Raw genomic sequence first — 18,558 nt, 5'->3', positions numbered from 1 at the left:
TTTCAGTGTGATGCCAAGACCAACCTGGCCACTTCTGCTGCAGAGCATTAACACCCATAACCAGGGAATTACCTTCTCTGAGCATTGCTTAGCCAAGGGAGTTGCTTGTCAGGCTGTTCTATGGCCTTGTTAAGACATCTTGAGCTGAAACCAGTGTCAAAGTCTTGTGCATTTTGGATTGAAGAGCTGAGTCCCAGTGCTTAAACATCCAGCCTTGTGCTTAAGACAAAACCCCAGCATATCAGACAAAGTGACCCATGTCTGTGTACAGAGCAGGAGTGCCTGGCTGCCATCTCTAAGTATTGGTCCCAGGAACCAAATTTGCATGAAATGGCTTTTCCAAGGACTGTGCTGACAGGGTTTCACGTGCAGGGTTCCAGGGTGGGTGGGTGTGCTTAAGAGCAGTGGGCCATGTCAGAGACATCGCAGGCTGAAGCACTGAATCAGTACTTTGGGAAACATCCTTCACTGTTCCTTGCTGGCTGCCAGCAGTGGGACACTGTTGGCTTTGAAGGAATGTGCCCTTTACATCAGTAAGGCTGGAGGCTGAAAAGAGCCCAGGGTTGTACCTTAGACCAAAGAGCACAAGGGGCTGAGTAATTACCTAGGAAAGGCATAGGGAAGAATGAGCAATTACAGGGTTATCTACTTCATTTGCCTGGAGTGCCTGGGCACTCCCCTCGTCCTGCATAGTCTCTCTATCAGAATATCTCTTTGGAAAGATTTCTTCCTTTGTTACATGTTAACAGGAGTGATCCCTCACATGTGCCCACAAGACTTTGTGTTTTTTAAAGTCCTCTCCAAACATGAGACAATTTATCGTGTTATCATGGTCTATTTTTCCTTATCCTTCTAATTAATTCCTATAAATAAGATAGGGATCCAGCCCGTGTCATGTTGATTCATTCAGTTTGTTATCTGCTCCTGCTGGAATTTTACTCTCAGTCTATTGAGCCTCGAGTGTTTCACAAAAGAATATGGCTGTTTAATTAACCTACAAATCAGCCTCTGTGTAAATCAGCTGTGCCTCTCCTTGAAACTGGATTATCAGGCCTCTTGGTTGACACAGCTCCCACTAAGCACAGCAGTGGCTTGCTGTGGTTGCCTCCCCATGGCTGAGCTTTTGGTGCCTGTCTGGGGTGGGCAGCTGTGGGGTGAAGTGTGAGCATGGATGGATATGCATTAGAAGAGCTGCTGCTTTTGTCTCAGCTGGTTTGTTTTTTATCCAGCATGTGGGTGAATCCCGTGTGTCGCTAGGAAATGATCTGTGATCTGTTCTTGGGGAGAAAGGGCAGTTTCCAAGCTTGCTGCTTGCATGCTTCCTGGCACAACAGGGGACCTGGCCCAGAACAGACGGCCCAAAGTGTGGCTGCTGCACAGGCAACAAATAAATGAGTGTCTGTAATTACATGTCTTTGCAGTGCCATGGAGTCTGAAGTGCAAATAATGCTGTGGAGAAGGGGGACTGAATCTTGAGGGTGAAAAAGCGTGGGGGAAGAAAATGAGTCAGAATATTAGATTGGGTGGTAAACCTAATTATTTCCTTTGGAGGATGGAACTTTTGCTTCTTTATCTTCTGTGGAGTCATTAACATAGGAAGCCAAACTGTGAGATGTGAAATCATCCTTGCATGCCCCTGTGTTTTGGCATGCCAGACGTGGTGAGATGCTTTCTGCTACCAGCCAGTGCCAGCACTTGTGGTCCTGGTGCCTGTGCAAGGCAGCTGCACAGCCCCTTCTTTCTCCCTGAAACATGCTGCTGCATCATTGAGCAACACCCCGGCCATGCTCAGAGTCCCCCCAGCATTAGGGGTAGCTTTAAAATTCCCTGAACTCCTTGAATTTTGGTGTATGTCTAAGTGTAATGTTTACTTTGATGGTGAACCTCCATGGGATGCCTTCCTTTCTGCCTGTGTGCAATGCTTCCTGGAGTTTGCCAGGATGTTTCTCAGCAGGGAAGATGCTACTCCAGTATTTCTGTCTTGACCTCCTGAGTGCTGAGCTGGGAACAAGAAGCTTGACATGCCTAGGAGGGCTGGGTGGTGGTTTGAAGGGGCAGGATGAATTTTTTGGGGGTGGTTAATGACAAGACATGGTCTGGGCATGGTTTATTGCCTGGGGGGTAGCGACTACTGCCTCCAAGAGCTGCTACAGCACCTCTTTATCCGTGTCCCTGTGTTGTGGATAGGTATGAGGAGTGAGGAAAGGTTGCCTCAAATGGGAAGCTCTTTAGGGGAAGATGGGGGAGATAAACATGTAGGAGTGAGCCAGTAGCACTGCTGCTGCCTGAGGAGAGGAGGGAAGGATGCTGGCATGAGGATAGCAGGGAACACGGGGCCTTCATCATGCAATTCATACTTTGCAATGCCACCTCAGCCTTTCATGAGGAGTTGCTGATCCCTGCAGGGCTTACCCACCACAATGCTCCCCTTCCCTAATCCTGAAACATTTTGATGTTTTTATTGGTGACCATTTGTTTTATCCCTCTGCATCCCATTGCCAAGGCCAGGGCACCTTTGCAAGCCCCATGAGCAGAGGGCAGATGAGAAGGGAGAGGTGACCAGATGCGGCTGGCGGGGAGGAGCAGCTAGGAAAGCCTTTTGGGCTAGACTGATTGCCTGGTGCTGGTGAGGTATGCCTGGGGGCTTTCCATGTTCCAGCGTGGTTTGGTTATGCCAGCTGCTTGCAGAGTGATGTCACTGCATTTTGCAAGCTATGAGGGACCCAGGCCTTGCAGCCCTGCTGAGCTGTGGAGCAAGATGGGTTAAGGGGCCAAGCTGGTGTGTGGTGGGCACTGCATCCCTGAGTGCCTTGTGGGAATCCTGCCCTTTGCTTTCACTCCAAGGAGGACAGCTCATCTTTCTCTCGTGGCAGTGACACATCCATCCCCTCTGAGTACCCTGTGGATCTATTCCCAGATTTTCACAGCCCTGGGACTTTTTTCGTCAGGAGCACTCGCAGAGTCACAGAATGGTCATGGTTGGAAAGGACCTCTGAGATCATGGAGTCCAACGATAAAAAAAACCCAAACCCAAAACCAAACCAGCAAACAACCAAAAAAAAAACCCCACACAACCACAAACACCGAACCTACGTTATGGGCCACTAGAGCATGCCCTGAAGTTCTGCATCTACACGTTTCTTGAATATCTCCAAGACTGGTGACTCCACCACCTCCCTGGACAGGCTGTTCCAGTGCCTGACCACTCTTTCAGTACATAAATTCTTCCTAATGTCCAATCTAAACCTCCTCTGCTGCAACTTCAGGCCATTTCCTCTGGTCCTGTTATTACTCACTTGGGAGAAGAGGCCAACACCTGCCTCATTTCAGATAGTTGTAGAGGGCAGTGAAGTCTCCCCTCAGCCTCCTCTTCTCCAAAGTAAATATCCCTGATTCCCTCAGCCACTCCTCATATGACTTGTTCTCTAGACCCTTCACCAACTTGGTGGCTCTTCTCTGGACACACTCCAGCCCCTCAGTGTCCTTCCTGTAGTGAGGGGCCCAGAACTGCACGCAGTGCTCAAGGTGTGGCCTCACCAGTGCTGAGTACAGGGGCACGATCACCTGTCTACTCCTGCTGGCCACACTCTTCCTGATGCAGGCCAGGATGCTGTTGGCCTTCTTGGCCACCTGGGCACACTGCTGGTTCATGTTAAGCTGTCAGTCCACCAGCAACCCCAGCTCCTTTTCTGCTGGGCAGCTCTTCAGCCACTCTTCCCAAAGCCTGTAGTGTTGCCTGGGGTTGTTGTGAACAAAATGCAGGACCTGACATTTGGCCTTATTGAACTTCATACACTTGACCTTGGCCCATCGATCCAGCCTGTCCAGGTCCCTCTGCAGAGCCTTCCTGCCCTCAAGCAGATCAACACTCCCACCCAGTTTGGTGCTGTCTGCAAACTTACTGAGGGTGCACTCAATGCCCTCATCCAGATCACTGATGAAGATGTTGAACAAGACTGGCCCCAACACTGAGCCCTGAGGGACACCACTGGTGATTGGCTGCCAGCTGGATTTGACCCCATTTACCACAACTCTCTGGGCCCGGCCATCCAGCCAGTTTTTTACCCACTGAAGAGTACACTTGTCTATGCCATGATTCACCAGCTTTTCCAGGAGAATGCTGTGGGAGATGATGTCAAAGGCCTTACCAAAGTCCAGGTAGACAATGCCCACAGCCTTCCCGTCATCCAGTAGTTGGGTCACGTGGTCATAGAAAGAGATCAGGTTGATCAAGCATGACCTCGCTTTCATAAACCCCTGCTGGCTGGCCCTGATCCCCTGACTGCCTGCACTTGCCATGAGAGCTCACTCAGGATAAGCCTCTCCATGTTCTTTCCTGGTACTGAGGTCAGGTTGACAGGCCTCTAGTTCTCCAGATCCTCCTTCCAGCCCTTCTTGTAGATGGGTGTCACATTAGCCACCCTCCAGTCATCTGGGACCTCCCCTGTTGACCATGATTGTTGATAAATGATGGAGAGAGGCTCAGCGAGCTCCCCACCAGCTCCCTCAGTACTCTTGAGTGAATCCCTTACAGCTCCATGGACTTATGCATGTCCAGGTGCAGAAGCAGATCATTAACTACTTCTGCCTGGATTATGGGGGGGTTGTTCTGCTCTCTGTCCATACCTCCCAGCTCAGGAGGCTGAACACCCTGGGAGTAGCTGATCTCACTATTGAAGATGGAGGCAAAGAAGGCATTAAGTATCTCAGCCTTTTCCTCATCCTTGGTTGCAATGACGCCCTGCATCCAGGAAGGGATGGAGATTGTCCCTGGTTCTCTTTTTATTGTCAATGCATTTATGAAAACTTTTTTTATTGTCCATTATGTCAGTGGCCAAGTTGAGCTCCAGCTGGGCTTTTGCCTTCCTCATTTTCTCTCTGTATGACCTCACAAGATCTCTGTACTCCTCTTGATTTGCCTGTCCCTTCTTCCAAAGGTGGTAAACCCTCCACTCCACCTACTGTTGACTTTCCCCAGAAGCCAACTGATTGGTTTTGTTTGCTTTTAAACTTGCTTTTCTCTGACTTCTACCTGCTCTCAAGGAATTGAATATTTAGGGCCTGAACTTGAACTCATGGAAATTTTGGGGAACTGTAAGGAGTCCCTGAGCCCCTTGGGGCATTAGCTGCAGGTTATCCACATGCTCTGGTGAGACACAATCATGTGTCTAAGCATGGTTCAGCTAGAAAGGGTACTGGCTGGGGATACTGGGGTCAGAGGCTTTGCAGCTGGAGTGGTGTGTGAGAACAAATTTTCAGCTTCCAGACTATATTTTTTTTCCCCTTCTTATTTTGCCGTCAGTATGACTTCACTCATTTGCATGCATGGGAATTGCAATCAGTATTCTGGGGCAAAGAGTGTTTTTTCTCATGAAGACATGCTGTCTTAGCGCAGCGGGGACTGAAGGCTTGCTGCTGCCTCCTGTTCCTGTTGCAGCACAACTCATCAGCCATGGCCATAAATGAAGAATGGCTCAACATTCCCAGGGAGCAGAGGAGCACATTCCCACGGCTTCCTTACTGCTTCCTGCCAGTGCCTGGGTAGCAAACTCCCTCCTGCTGCTGGGGGCTGCGGGGACTGGGGAGACTGTGTCACCCCGAGGACTGCAAAATGGATTTGTGGTCAAGCCAGCAGTGCTACAAAAAGCAGCATGCCTGGTAGGAATCTCACTCTTAATCCTGGGCTTTAAGCAGGGCTGAGGCTATTGCTCACCTCCTTGTTTTCCAGCCTGAGTCTATCAAGGAGGATGCTGGCTGGCTGCAGCCAAGGCAGGGAGGCTACATGGGCTTGCTTCCCTCTGAGAGAGAGGAAAAATAAGGTGCAAAAGCTGGGTAAGCCAGTCCCAGCCTCTTGGACAAGTCTTAATTTTCTCCTCAGGCATGCTTATCCCTTGCAAAAACAGAAACCAGCCTTCCTGCTCTTCAGGAGAAAAACCTCCAGTTCTTTGAACCTTAGGGCTGAGATGAAGATACCGTGAGAAAGGGCTGTGGTTCAGGGTCGTACACGGCACCAATTTCTCACACCTCCTGAATACCGTGGAGCGCTGGGAGTGCTCGAACTCCAGCCCTTTCCTCCCCCCTGCCAAATTCCTGACCGGTGATGTTAATACATTACTGCAGCAGCCTATCTCCATGCTAAGGACCCACGGTCTTGGGGGTGCAATCCATCATCTTGTAAAGGATTCGTTGGGATTCTGTCTGCCATGAATAAAACCACTAACAATAAAAAGAAGCAGTCGTTCCAATCAGCTGCCTCATGCCTCTACGAGTGGCCTGTGATCACCCGTGGCATCTGGAAGTGCAGACCATCCCCTGTGCTTTTCGGAAGCTGCTGTCCTGTGAGATGCAGGGGGACAGACAAGGCTCATGCTGAAAGACCAGTCTTGCCTATATCCTCCTCCAAGGTGTGCTCCTACCATTTGCCACCAGCTTTCTCAAATGTCTCTCATTGTGCTTGTGGAAGCTATAAATTACCAGCTCAGGGCTTTCCCTACCCATCACACTGCAGTGACAGGTCAATCTTTGCAGGGAATTTAATGAAGGCTAAAGCAGGCAGAATTTTATACCTGGCACATGTGGATGCATGGCTGCACATCTGCACATCTTTCTTTGGCCAGAAATAGGGTATGCTTTTGTGGAGAAAACCCAGGATTAATCTAAAAAAGAGTTGCTTTTATGCAAGAGTTGCTTGATGCGCCCTTATGGCTGCAGGCGTGATGCCCTTCCACATGCCTTGGCACCAGCAGGTTGGTGGGGACAGGCTCTGCAGCTGCCCCTGGGTGTGAAGTGGCTTCACCCTGCTCTTCACATCTTGAAGGATGGTTATGATTTATAGGAAGAACAGGGAGACATGGCTGAGGCAGCACAGCTATGGGTGGGGAAGTTTGGTATGAGAAAAAGGTTGAAGGTGAAGCATATATGCATATTTTTTTTCTCCCCCCGTGCCTTTTCTTAAACTCTGTAGCCTGGACTCTGAACAGAGCAATGCAGCTGTGGAATTGCATGAATGTATGGGAGGGAGAGGCTTGTGTCTCTCTGGCTGCCTTTGACTGGCAAGCTTATCTTTCAGAGCTAGGATAACCATCTCCCCTGAGACCAGGCTGCAATAAACTCCAGGCTGTGACATAATAATTTTAAATTTTATTTCTTTTTCTTGTCTCCCTATATCGTACTGCTATCCACACCCTCGTCCTTATCCAATGGGATGATTACCCAGCTGTAGTCTTTGCTATCAAGCCACATTACTCCTAAGTCACAGAAATTCCTCTATCAAGAGGCATAACCATTGGCTGCTCTCTAGCTTGGTGATGGCTGTACTGTAGAGGCTTTTTCACCCCATGTTCCTGGTGTCTCCAGCCATGGTTGCTGGCATTCAGCAGCAGCCTCTTGGCAGAGCGGTAATCAGGGAGTTGGGATGCCACCTGGACTTGTGCTCCATTCTCTACATCTTCCTGGCTTTGTGATGACCTTGGACAAGCCCTTAGTCTTAGGGACAGGTTTCTTAAGGTGTATTGATAGGTGGAGGTAAGCCTGGGTGTTAGAGGGATCTTTGGAAAGGGTGGAGATGCTGAGCACTCTGATGACCAGCACTGGTGCCTGCAGTGTGAAGCATCTCCTGGGACACTGCTTTGAGCCAGGGAACATGTGGCTTGCAGGGAAGGAGAGAAACTTAGCCATGTCAGCATGACCATGTGTTGCATGCAAGCATCCTTAGCCATGAATTTTGCAGAGGCCTGATGCCAGCTTGTCCTGAATGACACGAGCAGAGGCAGGCATTATCTGGCTATTTTAGCATACTTGACTCAGTCACACAAATCCATGGTATGGCATTTATAAAAGATTAATAAGTGATTGATTTGTTTGTGTTAGGTGAAGTGGGTGAGGGAGTTGCTTCGTTGTAGCCTTTGGAGACTGTCCTCTTCTGTTTCATGTGAGGGGGTGAGCTGCACATCAGGGTGATAAATACAATACAAAATAAAGCCCAGCAGCTCTGCTCAGCTGCATGATGCTCTTGTCTTAGGCCATATTCTGGTTTATGTTGCTCAGCCAATTTTGGTTGCTGGATGGCAGTGAGAGAGAATTACCCTGAGGGGTCTCTCTCCCCGATGGGCAGCAAGGCACCAATACTGTATCTGGCACTGTGACAAGGCTGTGATGGATTACGTGGGACTTCCCTGTCCCTTGCACAGGTTTCTGGTATCTTTATTTCCCCCAGCCTCAACAGAGAGGCCAACAGGATGGCTAGTTGATACAGGGTACTGTTCCCAGTTCTTTAGTTTATGCAGCCCCATTGCTTGCAAATATCTCTAGATACTTTCAGCAGTGGTAGACTCTGTTGCCTTTGCAAGTGATGGGAGCTTTAAACTTGATGGTAGTAGGATTTGCACTGGGTCAATGGGCTATATGCCCTCGGGAAAACAGCAGCCTTCACGCCAGGTGTTGTGCATGGCTCCTCCTAAGCCCTCTTTGCAAAACCTCTTCCCCTGTGAAGGGGGAAGAGAGGGCAGCCTACCCAACACAATCAGTGACCAAAGTCAACACCGTCCTGGCCCAATACCCTATCAAGCTCAGGAGGCAGGAATGTCTAGTGTGCTGGTAGAGGGTTCCTGGGTTTTTCTGGCACAGGTCTGCAAAGTCCAAAGCCTCTGGGAGGCATTTCGTTTTCCTTTCTGGAATTAGCTTTAGTGCTCAAGTTTGGGTTTGGGCCAGCAAAGCTTCCTTTGAGCCATTGGCTGTGTGAAAGACTACCCAAGTCTGCAGTGTTTCCCTTAAACACAGCTCATGTGGTGCCAGAAGTTTCCCTTGCCTGAATATTGTAAACTTCTCAAGTGCTGGTGAGGAATTGCTCAAAGGAAACGTGACCTTTCCAGCAATGCTGGCTTGTCTGGAGTGGGTGTCCAAGGCTGGGGGGAACAGTGTAGCCTGTATCGTTGTTCTGTGGGAGGAAAAGGTGTTTTGTTGGGCAAATGGAAATAAAACCTCTCTCTTAGCCATGGGTCTGGAGGGAGGTGAAGTCAAGAGCTGGATCTGAAATGGGCAACCAGTCCTGGTCAGAGCAGAAGTCCGAGCATCCCAGACGCTTGGCAAGCTGTGGCTCTGGGGCCAAAGCTGAACTGAGGTGCTTTCAGCCCTTTTCTAGACCTCTCTCAGAAAGGGATAAACTCCTTTCAAAAAGAGTGTTTTGCCCCAAACCAAGACCTCCAAAATCTGTTGGCAGAGATGTAGGGACTGCGTAAGAGAAATGACCTGGCCACATGATGAGGTCTTGATGGAGCAAGCCTTGCCCATGGCTTGCAAGCAATCTCTGCACCCTCCCTTCCTCCTCCAGTCCCCCTTATGTTTTTGTGAGAAGATTAATTTCTTTTCACCTTGCAGGAAAACCTTTCTATTCAGGCAGGTGACTGGGTACAGGATTGTAGCTGTAGCTCATCTTGCAACTCTTCAATCTTCAAGTCTTCCTGCTTTCCATTTCCCTGTACTGTGTTGAGTGAAACAGAGAGCTCTCAGTCCCACCGACACTTATGAGTCTGTCTCTTCCCAAAAAGAAGGTGAAGAGGTGAAGGCAGAGGTACACAGTATCAGCCTGTTCCTGAAGCACTGAGTAATTATTTCTAGAGATGGGAAAGATGGTTGTGCAATACTGCTGTGGGCTGAGCATGTTGAGTTACCGAATGTGATTGCAAGCAATTAGAGCAAATGGAGACTGCGGCCCCTTCTTAGAAAATGGAACCGTTTGGAAATTAAATCTTTCCACTTTTTTTGCTTTGAAAGGCAATTTACCAGCTGACCGCCTCCTCACACTTAGGAAGGCTTGGGCTTGTCCAAATTGAAATGGCACATTCGGTTTGTGGTCCAACAAATGCTAGTAGCTGACCCAAAAGCAAGGACTTTGACAAAGTTTAGTTTCTCATGTATTTGGTTTTTTTTGGTTGTTGTTTGGTTTTCACTGGAGACAAATATTTGTGCTGCTAGTAGATCAGTCCAAAAAGAGTAGTTCTCTTCCCTCTGCTTGTTAGTGTGACTGCTGAACCCCAAAGCACCTCTTATGAAACCCTGGAGGCTGTGCCCCCAGCCTGTTTGCACATGAGAGAGATCTCTGAATCTGCTAATAAACTGGTCTTAAGTGTTTGCTGAAGGGTGGTGATATTTCTGAACCCAGGGTGAGTGGGAGCTCAGTGGGGGCTTTACCCACAGCCCTTGTTCCTGAGAGGAGCAGGTATAGAGCTCCCAGGGTGTCTGAGCTGTGTCCCAGAGTGGCAGCTCAGAGGCTGGTTTGCTCTGCAGCAAAGGAATATGGGGAAGAGATTTCCCTGCTTTTGCAGATAAATTCTTCTCCCCAGAATGTTCCCCCCCCCCCACCCCGTGCTGTCCTCAGCCTGTTTGGATGATGCAGGGACAGAATAGCAAGCCGGTGAGGTCATGGGGAGAGAGTTAGTCACATCCAACTGGGAAGGGGAGAGGGCTGCCAACCAGCATTGCTCTTGCACTGTGGTAAGCTTGTGTAGTTTGGAGGGGACCCCTTCTGGGCTCCCCAAGGTATCTGGCCAAGCCTCAGCAGGGCCTTCCTGAGGAGCTGGAGGAGATGGCAAGGGAATTAGATTTAAATCTAATTCATTCTGGCACAGATGTGGAGCTCGCATCTTCGAACAGGGGTGATCTGGGCAAGCAGGGGTTAAGAACCTTTCTGAATCAGAGACTGTCTGGAGCTGTCACACAAGGAGGAGAGATCATGGCAGAGTTTAATGAATGACTTCATTTATATATTAAAAAAAAATAAATACACAACAACATGGTGGCTTCCTGCCAGGCCCACAGACAAGGGTTTCTATGGGAACCTGAGGGAAAACAATAAATAGGAGTGTGGGACGAGTAGGGATGGAAAGAGGGGAGCCTGGACTCTAGTCTGGGTCTGCTCTGTTCCTCATGGAGAGTGAGGTGGCAAGGGGGAGCAGAGGGGGGAAGGGGAAAGAGTGGCTGAATTTGCTGCTCGCAGAAAGACCTCACTCAAAATAAGGCAGGCAATAATTATTACATGGCAGTGGAGCAGTCTCTTGGCCCAAGTCCGGGATGTGCTTTTCCTGCTACCCTGTGGGCTCAGTGGGGACGGATGTCCTGTCTCCATCCGGGTCCACATTCTGGCTCTGCGTTCTTGGAGGAGATGGGAGTTTGGGAGGGCAGGAATGTGGGAGCACTCCCAGCTTCCTGCCAGCATGGCAGTGGGACCACTCTGTGAAGAGATGCTACCAGGGCTAAGCTCTGCGGTCCTGTGGTGCCACGGAATACAATAGGCTCTGAGCAGATCTCCCCTGGAAAGGTTTGTAGTGTACTTAGAAAAGCTAAGTTTTTCTTGAACAAAGTGTCTCAGTTAATTCTTTTTTTTTTCCTTTCCTTTTCTGGGAGGAGTGGGATCTGTCCTGAACCTCAAGTGAGAACAATCTCAGTGAGGCCCCTGATGAAGTGAAACCTTCTTGTGTAGTTCATATTCCAGGTTGTGGGCAAAGCCAGGCAGGCTGGCCGAGTGGCACTTCTGGGGTCAGCTGAAACCTGCCCCTCGTTCACTCAAACTGGGCTGAAACAAGTCTCAACTAAGGCATTTTTCTTTGTGTCATTGTTTTTCTTTTCCTTTCTACAAGCTCTTGAACTGTTGTCACACTGTATCTGCTGCTCATGTTCATCCTGTAGGGGCTGCAGTCCTCAGGGTGTGCCCAAACGGGGCAGAGGGACAGCTCAGGCTGGGTCCTGCGGCTGGTGGGAGATCCCCTTCCCAGCTCCCGTGTGAGCGCCTTGCACAAGAGGATCTCTGTAAATAGGCTGGCAAATGCCAGGCAAAACAGCCCTCATGATCTGTTTTGGACCTGGCTGAGCCAGGGCTGAATGGGGTGAGGGAGCACCTGCCCCAGCACCCGCTCCAGCATCTGCCCTGGCATCAGTCCCAGATGCTGTGACCCAGATATGCCCTGCCCTGCCCCAGCTGCCATTGCAGGCCCTTTGGGTTAGTGGTGACCCTGACACCGTGGCGCCTGCATCTCAGCTGGTGCCGCCAGTGGTGAAGCTGGAGCCAATCCTGCCTGGAGACCAACGTTATCACTGGAGGAGGAATGTGGCAGCTGCCTTATCACTTCCTTGGGGATGTGAGAGGCCATTCTGCTGACAGAACTGTTAATATCCAGCAGCTGAGATGCCTGGGAGAAATCAGGGCAGTGTTTTTTCCTCTGCAAGTGAGGAAGGAAGCTCAGCAGGGCAGACTGGGACACAGCTGCTACCTTCCACTGCTGGTCCTTCTGCACCTGGTCAGGCAGAAGCAGCTCAACTGCTTAAGGAAACTCACTCCCAGGGTGCAGATCTCACCCTCTGTGGGTCAAAGCTTGAGATGGAGCTGTGGATTTCTTGCAGCATTGCAAGATCCTTTACACCTCCCCCTGGGGTGCAAACCTGCTTTGCAGGGAATGGTGCATCTCAGAGGACTTCCAGCCTGCAGGGAGGTGGATAGTCTGGGAGGAAGGGGATACGCACCACATCTTCCTCATGTAGGTGGGAAAGGCTGTCCTCCACCTCTCTCCCAGTCTATGTGCCCCACCTTATCCTTGCACACTGGTAGGTCCCGCTGTGGAGCTGTGCTGATGGAGGCAGGGATGCTGCTTCAAGGACCACCACTCTTCATGGTGGGAGCACTCCTCTGCAGGAATATCTTACTTGCTGAGGGGGAGCCCAGGCACCTCAAGAGTGGGTATTGCCAGGTTTTGCAGGGCCTGATGGTGTTAAGGATGGTTTTTTCCCTCTGGCTTGGCAGGCTGACAGCACAGTGGAGCGTGGAAGATGAGGAGGAGGCAGCAAGAGAGCGGCGGCGGCGGGAGCGGGAGAAGCAGCTGAGGTCCCAGGCAGAAGAGGGCTTAAATGGCACTGGATCCTGCTCGGAGAGTGTGGGTCCATCACAGGAAAACCAGTAAGAAATGCCCACAGATAAATACTTCAGTGACACACTTTGTCCTTGCACCAAACCCTTCCTGCATCCATGGAGCATGTGTCTCTTTTGTTGGGGGTGGTTTGGGAAGGTGGGTAAGTTCCTTAACAGATTTGCACTGGGGGATTTCACCCAGGCTAACAAACAGCATGTTTCTAGTTCAGGCAAAAAAAGCCAGAATCCTTGCTTTGCGCTTTTTCCCTTTGGCTGGAGGCTGGACATTTTACTGCCCTGCAAGTTTAAATTAGGACAGCTTGGGTAAGGCTGAGCTCCGGCGCAGTCCCCATTGCCAGGGATTCAGTGCTTGGTTAAATCCCAGCTCGTGAATCATCCTATGCTGAAAGTAATGGAAATTCCTGATATGTGCAGAGACAGACATGTGCCTGAGGATGATGCTTAACCTGGTCAGGTCACAGCAGTGGTGTACAGCAGTAGTGTACTTCAGTACATTTCACAGCTCCAAGAGTTAAAGTTAACTTGATGCAGGTCCTAAATGAACATAGCTCAGAAGGCATTTCTGGAGATGCTGAGCTATCTGCTGTCAGAGGAGGAGGGATAGCAAGACCAGTCTTGTCCCCAGTGTTCCACCTCAGCATCTCACTGCAGCCTCCCGGTGTCCACAGTTCAGCAGCCCAGGTGCTGTGCAGCACTGGGGCTGCCACAAAAACCAGTCTCCACTCTGTGTCACCCTAACTCTGTCTTAAAGATTCCAGTCTTCCCACTACTTCTGTGTTGAACTTATTCCTAAATATATTAAACACAATGGGAAAGTGGTGGCAGGATCTGGGATTACAATCAGAGAGAAGCAACACCTTCATTTTACTGAAAAAAATAGTAAAACCTATAAAATTCTATTTTTAGGAAAAGATCAGTTTTTTTTCTCAGATACTTTCAAAACTACCCAGACCTTTTTTTTTTTTCTAAAAGCATTGCAAAGATGCTTCAAAATATTTTGTGGCAATACACCCTGTGATGCTCTACAGGCAAACCCACTGCAGTCTGCTCTGAAAGCAAACAGAAGATCTGGAAAGTACTAATAATTGTTAGCTTTTCCAAACTCCCCTTCACACAGAGTCTGGAAAATAATTCTCAAAAGTCTTTAAAACAGTCAACAAGATCTGCTTTAGCAGGAGATTCTGTGAGTGGTCTCAGGCACAGGGCAGCATGTGGCAGCCCCAGTAACCCTGATTGCAGGCTCCAGTCCTGTGGACAAAGGCACAGAGAAGCTGCTGACCCCATGGGACTGTTAGCGGTGCCAAAATTAAACGGAGTATCACCAAGGGGGTAATGACAAGAACTCCTAGAATGAGGGGGTTTTGCTCCCTGCTCTACAATGCTTGAGTTTGCTTTACCAGGCTTCACTGGGAAGGATGCTTCTTCTCTGTCCATCCTCTGGTTTCTTCTGCAGCTGCTGACAGCCACCTGGGCTTGCTCATGCAGCCAGGCTCAGTCCTGGCTATTAATCTTCTTAAAAGCTTTCCTCTCTTGTGTAAAACATTGCTCCCTCCTTCCCTTGTCTCTTCCTGCACAAGGACTTACCCCATCCATGTCACTCCTGTTTGTGCAAACTCACCCTCAGCATTTTCTTGCACCAAGAGGACAGAGTGAAACTCTTCTCCTCCCTTTCCCCACTAAAAAAAACCCAAACATAAATAACCCCCAGAACAGCGGGTCTTCAGAGAAGATACATGTAGCCTTGGGAACCAGAGGGATGGGCATCAGCTTAGGTTGACAGGGCTATGCTGGCCCATTTCTTCCACAGGGGCCAGGTTTGCAGAGGGGCACAGAAAAGCAACCAGTTTTCAAACAGTGTTTGGCCAATCTCCCTTGTTTCCCTGGGAGCTTTTCTGATAGCCTGAGCACACGTTTGTGGCCAGGGCCACAAACATCAGAGTGATTCTGCCATGGTCCTGGCTCTGCATTGAATTCCGGAGTGTTGTCCTGGGGCATTCATAAGTTGCTGCTACACACACAGTGGAAAATAACCCAGTCTGGGCTGTGATGTCTTAGACCAACACATTATCACACTCAGCAGTGGAAGGGGATGCTGAAGAGAGGCAGGAGCTGGGCTCTGGTCAATCTTGTGGCTGAGCAGCCATTTTTGGTGTGCACTCCTGGCTACCACCCTCTCTGGTGACCCTGGTAAGGGCATGTGTTTTTTGCAAACCCTCAGCTCCTGCAGTCAGTTTAATATGAGACTCCTGAATCTCAGACAAATTACCCATGTTTCAAGCCACTGAGATCACAGAGGAGGCTAAGCATCTCCTGACACTTCCTAAGAGCCCAGATAGGCAAAGAAAAGACTCACAGTTATTATGTATTTTGAATCCCTGAGTTTTAAACTAATCTGTGGGCCCCACATCCTAATTGACATTCCCAGATGACACGACTGCCCTGCATCCAAAAAACATCTCTCAAGCCACATCCTCAGGCCAGTGCTTGCAACATGGCTGCCCACTTAGAACCACTTGCTGAGGGGTGATTCTCCTTGCAAATGCAAGGACAGAAACAGGAAAAAAACCCAACAGTCCCAGTATATGGCCAACCTACATCTGATCCTGGCAACTGTGTGGTCTCGGAGGGCTGCAGCTCCAAACAGCACTTGGGTGTTCACAGGTGGGGATCCAGAGTCATGCAAGTGCATGTGACAGGCTCAGAGCTGCAGGGACATGTGAGGATCCAAGCTAGAACTTGAGCCAGTGTTCTAATATTTGGGTCTTCATGCCTTCCTCATCCAGCAGTCTGTTTAGGTTGATTCCTGCTGATTTTTTTTTTCTATGGGGCTGTGTATAAGCAAGCACAGGACAAGCAGCAACTGAGTTTGAAAAACCTCTGGTCCAGACAAAGTAGGGCCAGCTCTGGTGCAGAAGAATACCATGGATATTTTGGTTTTGATGCACTGCTTGTCTTTTGCTTGTCTGCATGTGGCCCCAGAGACCAAGCAGGCAACAGGATGCTCCTGCCAGAGACATGGAGCTGCTGCTCCTTCTTGCTCTCCATCTTGCAGTGATCCCTTTGCGCCAGGGTGCTCCTCAGCATTTGGAAAAGGCATCTTTTCTGTAAGGGAGGATAAGGCTTCAAGTGGGAGTTGGGAGCAGTGAGAAGACAGAAGATACAATAACTGGGAGGAGAGAAGGACAGTATGAGGCTGGGTTTTTTTCAGGCCAGGTTTGGGGTTTTTTGCATCTCATTCTGATTTTCCTTCTTGCTGTGTTTCAGCTATGACTTTAAGCCATCCGGGACTTCAGAGCTGGAGGAGGATGAGGGGTTCAGTGACTGGTCCCAGAAGCTTGAGCAGCGCAAACAGAGGTGGGTAGGACACAGTTGTAAGAAGGGGAGGGGACCAGTGTGCGCAGCAAGAGGATGGTCCCCAAGGAGGGGCAGGATGGGTCCTGTGCTGCTGGGACAGGTGCTCTCGGCCTGCCATTTGGGCTGGTGGGGAGGAACAGGCTCAGGGACTGCCTCGGACTGCAGGGATGTTTGGATTGAGTTTTGCGCTCCAAGCAATGGCAGTCTGCCAAGATGCCTGCATCTGGAGGAGTGGCAACAGTGGATTTAAGCCACCTGAGCTGCTGCAGGGACTGAAATGGCGTCTTAACATAATCCAGGCCAGCCTAAAAAGTTCGAAGTTATTGCTGCTTTCTGGCTCATGGCAGCATAGTGGGTGTTATGACTCCAGCCCACCTTGTGTGTGACTCCTTCAGTGGTGGAAAACAGGCAGCAAAAAGCCCTTAGACGTGCTTGTGGGCCAGCTGTATAATCCCTATCTCCTATCACTCTCCCATTGCTGAGCTGAACCAAACTCCTGCATTAACCACTTCCCTTGGACACCTTCTACCTGCATGTCAATGCTGTGACTCAGCTCTCTTGGCAGCTTGACTTTATAGGGGATGTTACCCTGTGATAACACAGCCTCTTCATTACCCACGAGACTGAAAAAATGCCCAAGTTCAATATTTACTACTTAACAAACAGAGCTCTCCTCTTTCTTACTTTTTCCCAAACGCTGTAGCTAGACCACTCTGCAAGCTATATCTTCCCAGCCTTGACCCCACAAGCACCACTCAAGCACCTCACCAAAGCACTGCTTATCACATCTTTGCAAGGAATTAGAAATCATCCCCATCTGCATTTCAGCTTGCTGCCTCTTTTTACACACCCCTTTCAAAGGGCTTGTCCAGAGAGAAAGGCTACTGCTATTCTCTTTTGGCCTTCAAAAGAGAATTAACTGAGAGCGTTATCCTCTCTAGAAATTGCTCCTTTGATTTTTATGTGATGCTAGTGTTTATTCTGTAGTAGGGCAGGAGGGTGCTGAGCAGAGGCAGTGGCACCCCTAACAGGTGAAAGCCATCAGAGGAGGGTGGTGCTTGCCGGGAGCAGGCTTTTCACAAAAGCTGGGACCACCTGCTAGTGGCTGGTAGTGCCCTTTAAAGTCCCTTGAGCAGCTTTTCCTTTCCTCCTTGCTTACCTGCCTCACTCAAAGGACAGGCTTGGAGTGTGGTGTGAGCCCAGGTAGGCTGTGTATCTGGCTGGGATATCCCATGCTGGGACAAGCAGTGCTGTAGCTAGCTCCCCTCTCTCCTGTTTAGCTGAATATGGAGCAAATTCTGGTTTTTTGAATGCATTTAGATAATGACTTAACTGAGGGGGTGGGAGTGATTGCTCTCCCCTTTGTATGGAGCTAAAACAGCTTGTGCATCCCCTGAGGGCTTTGGTGCTGAGGCATGTTTTCTTTTTGGTTCTGTTTCCCTGCTTTGTGGGGGACATCTGTGCCCCCACAGCTATCAGTGGCATGCAGGAGGGTGGAAGCTGGGTCAGACTGACTGTCTCCTATACAAAAGGGCTGTGGAGCGAAAGGCATCCTACAGACTGCATCATATCTGGTGGCCTAAAGTTTTAATATGAGCTTGACACTTTAGCTAGAGGCACTGCTGGCATCCTGGTTAAAAGAAACTAGTTACCTGGGCTATAAAACCTTCAGAACCCATTAGCTGTGGGTAACTGTGGTGTTTTGGCAGGATTAGTGGCAAGCCAAGTGAGCCAGTATATGCATCAGCTTTTTCCCTTTGTGGTAGGTTGGGAGGGCTGGACAGTGGCTGTCCTGTGAGCTGCCTTCCCAGCAGCAGAGATGTGGGTGGAAAAGCATTGCTTGAGGAGGTTTTTGTGTGTTTTTGTGCTGGCTGCTCAGGCAGAACTAGTGAGTCAGCCTTGCACTCTGGCAGCTGCCCTCTAGCCAGCTCTCTAGCCTTGCTGTTGCAGGCCAGGTGATTTTCTAAGAAATGGGTGGGAGGAGAAATCTGTTCTCTGGCCAGGGAAAATAAGATGGCAATAACATCTTGGTGCACAGCTGTGAGCCAGGAAGAACTCTGGGGTTACGTGCTCCCATCAACTTTGTGCCCAAAGGTAAGGGCTCCTCTGCTTTTGCAAAGCTAATGACTTAAAACACCCCTGGGCCTCCTCCCTGCAGCCTTGGAGACCTGAAGGAATCCTCTTGTACAAACCCTGTTGTCTTGTTTTAAACCTGTATTTGGTGCTCCATGTTAAGTTGATGCTGTGAACCATGGGGAGTGTCAGATCTGTGTTTGTGCACCAGGATC

The 18,558-nt window shown here is 49.6% G+C and overlaps 1 protein-coding gene across 4 annotated transcripts in view; it reads left to right on the top strand.

Annotated features, from left to right (window-relative positions):
- LSP1 (lymphocyte specific protein 1) overlaps positions 1–18,558 on the top strand; it is a 53,478-nt gene that overhangs the window by 17,531 nt on the left and 17,389 nt on the right. For 3 of the 4 annotated variants that reach the window (XM_051621555.1, XM_051621557.1, XM_051621558.1), the window contains 2 exons: positions 12,791–12,943; positions 16,181–16,270. In XM_051621555.1, coding sequence (XP_051477515.1) covers positions 12,791–12,943; positions 16,181–16,270 — 243 coding nt within the window. The remainder of the gene's footprint in view (positions 1–12,790; positions 12,944–16,180; positions 16,271–18,558) is intronic. The other variant, XM_051621559.1, reaches the window with a different exon arrangement.

This window comes from Apus apus, chromosome 5 (genome assembly GCF_020740795.1).
Source record: "Apus apus isolate bApuApu2 chromosome 5, bApuApu2.pri.cur, whole genome shotgun sequence".
NCBI lineage: Eukaryota > Metazoa > Chordata > Aves > Apodiformes > Apodidae > Apus > Apus apus.
This window is presented reverse-complemented; position numbering and strand designations above follow the sequence as displayed.